The following is a 4,983-nucleotide window of genomic DNA, read 5'->3' as shown; positions in this document are numbered from 1 at the left end:
ATGTCAGCCAGAAAGGGCTATCTGCTCCCTTCGCCAAATTATCCCACAACAATGTCATGCTCGGAGAGCCCCGCCGCGAACTCTTTTTTGGTCGACTCGCTCATCAGCTCCGGCAGAGGCGAGGCTGGCGGCGGTGGCAGCGGCGCCGGGGGCGGCGGTGGCGGCGGCTACTACGCCCACGGCGGGGTCTACCTGCCACCGGCGGCCGACCTGCCCTACGGGCTGCAGAGCTGCGGGCTCTTCCCGGCTCTGGGAGGCAAGCGCAATGAGGCGGCGTCGCCGGGCGGCGGCGGCGGCAGCGGGGGCCTAGGTCCTGGGGCGCACAGCTACGCGCCCGCGCCTATAGACCTGTGGCTAGACGCGCCCCGGTCGTGCCGGATGGAGCAGCCCGAGGGGCCGCCGCCGCCGCCACCGCCCCAGCAACAGCCACCGCCCCCGCCGCAACCACCCCAACCCCCGCCGCAGGCCACCTCGTGCTCTTTCGCGCAGAACATCAAAGAGGAGAGCTCCTACTGCCTCTACGACTCGGCGGACAAATGCCCCAAAGGCTCCACCGCCGCAGCCGAGCTGGCTCCCTTCCCGCGAGGCCCGCCGCCCGACGGCTGCGCCCTGAGCACCTCCAGCGGGGTGCCAGTGCCCGGCTACTTCCGCCTCTCCCAGGCCTATGGCACGGCCAAGGGTTACGGCAGCAGCGGCGGCGCACAGCAGCTCGGCGCCGGCCCGTTCCCCGCTCAGCCCCCCGGGCGCGGCTTCGACCCGCCACCCGCACTCGCCTCCGGCTCAGCGGATGCAGCCCGGAAAGAGCGAGCCCTCGATTCACCGCCGCCCCCCACGCTGACTTGCGGTGGCGGCGGCGGGGGCTCGCAGGGCGACGAGGAGGCGCACGCGTCGTCCTCGGCCGCGGAGGAGCTCTCCCCAGCCCCTTCCGAAAGCAGCAAAGCCTCGCCCGAGAAGGACTCCCTGGGTAAGCAGGGCGCGCTGAAGGGGCGCAGTCAGGCGGGCAGACAGGCAAGCCGACCCAGAGAAGGGAAAGAGCAGAGAGCCAGGAGTCCGCGCAGCAGCCGACCGGCCTTGGCCCAAGCTGCAGGCAGGCTGACCTTGTGAACTTGCTTTTTAATATTTGGGCGTGGGGACGCAGTAAAAATTCATGTCCGACTTAGAGCCCCACACCAAGACGTCCTCCGCGCTGGCCTCAGCTCACCCCAATTGGGGCCGAGGACAGGGACAAGCAGCCCCCCTCTCGTGCATGCCCTTCTCCGTGGCCCGGAGCACCCTAAGCCGTGGTCTGGGCCCAGTCTGCGAGGCGCGGCCCACGCGGGGGGAGGGGGAGGGAGGAAAGTGGCTCGCCCGCAGATAGCACGGATGTTTGTAAGGCATCCAAAATAAGCAGCCGCCAGCACCAATAAATAAGCCCATTAACCGGCGAAGTTCGAGTTTACGATCCCCCATGCTTTTTTCAAAGTTGCTGGAGGGGCGGGAATCCTCCTTGCCGGGAGAAGAAAAGGCAAATCCCGCCCGGACGCCGGGGCCCTGAGCTGAGAGTCCGAAAGGGACCATTTCACTTCCCCTGAAACTCGGAATCGCCCAGACTGCACGTCCCTGGCTCCTGGAAGGACGTGAGGGACGGCCCTTGACCCCGAATCAGTTTTTTTGTGCCTTCTCCAGGTCCCAACTGTGTCCTTGTCCCTCTCCTCATTGGGCCTTAGGCAATCAGGGGACTGGAGTGAGACACAAACGGCCCCCCTCCCTTCCAAGTAGGCACCCATGCCCCCTGCCTGGGGGCTGCAGGAAGTGCTTGTCTGCCTTGGGGCGAGAAGCAGAGAAAGGCGTTAAGTTCAAGCAGTACAGCCTGCCGTACAGCAGCAGACTTTCGTTCTTTCGTTCTGGGAGCGCCTGGGCAGCTTTGTGTTAAAACAGGTGTTTGGGGGAAGTGGAGGGACATGTGAGCTGGGAGGGTAGGTGTAGATTGAAGGCCCTGTCCATTTTGCACATGCCTGTTGGAGGAATGCTCTTCTTGAGCAAGCTAAAGGGGGGGGGGGGGCGGCCGCAAAACTCCGTGTGACTTAGGGCATCCCTCTCATGGCAGAGAAGTCCCAAATTCACCCCTGCGCACAGCCTAGCCTGGCCCCGATTTAACCTTCCCCTCTTTATTCTCTTGAATGCCAGGCAATTCCAAAGGCGAAAACGCAGCCAACTGGCTCACAGCAAAGAGCGGCAGGAAGAAGCGCTGCCCTTACACCAAGCACCAGACGCTGGAGCTGGAGAAGGAGTTTCTGTTCAACATGTACCTTACTCGAGAGCGGCGCCTAGAGATCAGCCGCAGCGTCCACCTCACGGACAGACAAGTTAAAATCTGGTTTCAGAACCGCAGGATGAAACTGAAGAAAATGAACCGAGAAAACCGGATCCGGGAGCTCACAGCCAATTTTAATTTTTCCTGATGAAGCTCCAGGCAACGCCGTTTTTTTTTTCCCCGCTGCCAGAGAGCCGTTCTCCTCCCTCTGTCTTCGGCCTCTGCCCAGGAACTCGCACCTGTGCCGGAGCCCCATTCCTCCCTCCCACACTCGCCATCTCGCTGGCCGTTACATCTGTGCAGGGCTGGTTTGTTCTGACTTTTTGTTCCTTTGTTTGCTTGGTGCTGGTTTACTTGTTTTCTGGGGAAAAAGCCATATCGTGCTAAATTTCTAGAGAGAGAACTATTATCCTGAAGTGTCCAGCGGCGACTGGGCTGGTTTGCTGTCTCGGGGTTCCTCTGCTGGAAATGGCTCCGGTCCTCCCGGTGGAGCTGGTTTCCTGCGGGGGCGGGCAAACCTAGCCGGAAGGCCGAGGTCCCATTGTAGGCGCTGAGGTGTCTGGCCTGAGGTCAATGGTGCAAGGAGCCGCCACCGGGCTCGCCTGCCTGGAGTGCTGGGCTGTGTTTAATCAGGGGACACAGGCCCCTGGGTTTCTTTTTTCTTTCTTTCTTTCTTCCTTGGCAAAGAGAAGGGCTTACAGGCATGGACATGCAGGCTGGCAAAAGGGCTTGACTTTGGCTGATTAAAAAATTGAGAGTAAGAAAGATTAATCTTTCCTTCCTCTGTAAGATATCCCAGCTTTAAAAGGAAAAAAAAGAAAAAGAAAAAGAAAAAAAAAAAAAAGAGCAACCAGGAGAAGGAAACTTCTCTTCCAGTTTGTGTTAGTCTTGCATTGTGGGACTAAATTATTTCACTTACCTCTGAATTTCCATATCCTTCTGCCTGTAGATAAATAACCTAAGGTAGTTTTGTTTATGCGTGTGGATTTAGTGGGGGTTTTTTTGTCATTAAGTAATTGTTACCACTGGTAACACACGACAAGCACACCGCAATTCTCCCTGTCTTGTGGAGAGTTTTCTTTCTCATTTTCTTTTTTCTTCTTCCTCTTTCTTTTTCCTTTCTAAAATTCATAGAACCCAAGGAGGGCTGGGGCAAGCGGAATAGACTAGAGAAGGGAGACTTTGTTTGGGTTTCCTTTATACTGTGAAGTTACATGCATAAAAGGGTCAAACCTGTAGGTGCAGAAAAAGAAAAATTATAAATACAAATCTGTATAAATGTCTATTATTATGAAAAATTGCCAATCTTGTTTTATGCAAATGCATTCTATCGTTATTATAAATGTTAGTTCTAGCTCTATTTACTTCTAATCTTAAATCAGAATAAATTAATATTGTAATGCTGCTGTGCGTGGAAAAAAGACGATGTTTATGTTCTTATAGAAGAATAAAAGCTGTGGAATGAAGCTTTTTAATTTTACCTCTTTTTTTGACTTCTTATCTTCACCTTCCACTTTATCCCGGCCACCACTTTTACAACAGGAGGACTAGCCCGCGCCCCCTGCAATTACTTTAGGCATCTATTTAAATATTACCTAGACGGTCGTAATTTGTCTGGGCCCTATAGCCCTGGTGCCGTAAGGTTTGTCGGCTTTTGTTCAGTTTTATGACTTGCTAGTATATCTGGATTGTGGCTGTCTTGGACCAGTGGTTTCAGTTGCGAGGGGAGCTGCATAGACAGAGGAAGCCAAACAGGATTTCTTTCGGGAGCCCCAGGGAGGCTCGCAGACGCCGGTTGTTTTGTGGGTCCCCTGGTCCCAGATGACCCCCAGCCTAAGAATCCGGGGAGCAGGCTGGGCCAAGAGCGCGTCACTAGCATCCGCGGCAGCAGTTAGGTAGACTGCTGCTGGCTGCATGGCCCCCTCCCCCAGCATGGCCTCCCCCACCTGGTCGCCCTCCTCGGGGCCACGCGTTTCCTGCTCGCGGGAGGTGGGGGGGGGGGCGCGACGGCAGGGGGAGGGGGCGCGGGAGCGCGCGCCCCGGCTGGCTGGCTGGCTGGGAGGGAGAGAGGGGGAGAGCGAGTGGCGGGGAGCGAGCCGCCGGAGGCCGAGACCAGACTGGGAGCCGGGCTGCGTGCCGACCCTGGCGCTTTCGAGTTGCTCGGGGCTGCCGCAGCTCGGCGCGTGCTCGCTGAGAAGCAAGATTTGGGAAACGAGCACGCACACTGCTCGCTCTCCTCTCTTCTCGCGTTCTCCTCTCCTTCCATTTTCCTCTCTCTCCTTTACCTTCCTTCCTTCCCTCTTCCAGGTTTACCTTACCGGGGCCGGTGGCTTCTCCCTCCGTGATGCCTTAGCGGTAGCGCCGCTCACACAGTGGCAGCGCAGGCGCAGGTTGGCAAGGGGTGGGGGTGGGGGGGGGGTTCGGCCGGGCGCGATCGCAGGGTTCTCCCTTTGGCGGCGGCAGTGGCGGCGGCAGTGGCGGCGGCAGCGGCGGGCGAGGCAGCCCCGCGCGGGCAGCACCAGAACTGGTCGGTGATTTAGGTAGTTTCCTGTTGTTGGGATCCACCTTTCTCTCGACAGCACGACACTGCCTTCATTACTTCAGTTGAAATCGTCTCCAGGTACCTGTGCGCGCGGGGGCCGGGCCGGGCGGGGCATCCAGGCCCTGGTCGTGCCAGGCCTGCGGTGGCA

At 58.1% G+C, this 4,983-nt stretch overlaps 1 protein-coding gene across 1 annotated transcript; it reads left to right on the top strand.

Moving 5' to 3' along the window:
- Window positions 1–2,455, top strand: HOXA10 (homeobox A10). The gene is made up of 2 exons (XM_042977404.1): window positions 1–964; window positions 2,167–2,455. The coding sequence occupies exons 1-2, from the start codon at window positions 1–3 to the stop codon at window positions 2,439–2,441; spliced, it is 1,239 nt and encodes a 412-aa protein (XP_042833338.1). The 3' UTR covers window positions 2,442–2,455.
- Window positions 2,456–4,983: the final 2,528 nt, after the last annotated feature.

Source organism: Panthera tigris, chromosome A2 (genome assembly GCF_018350195.1).
Source record: "Panthera tigris isolate Pti1 chromosome A2, P.tigris_Pti1_mat1.1, whole genome shotgun sequence".
Lineage (NCBI taxonomy): Eukaryota > Metazoa > Chordata > Mammalia > Carnivora > Felidae > Panthera > Panthera tigris.
The sequence above is the reverse complement of the archived record's forward strand: the minus strand, read 5'-3'. Positions and strand labels throughout refer to the sequence as shown.

Excerpts from the sequence above, each read along its gene's own strand:
- HOXA10 (XM_042977404.1), top strand. The coding sequence starts at position 1 with ATGTCAGCCAGAAAGGGCTATCTGCTCCCTTCGCCAAATTATCCCACA. Across the intron at positions 965-2,166 it reads GCCCGAGAAGGACTCCCTGG|GCAATTCCAAAGGCGAAAAC; the intron begins GTAAGCAGGGCG and ends CTTGAATGCCAG.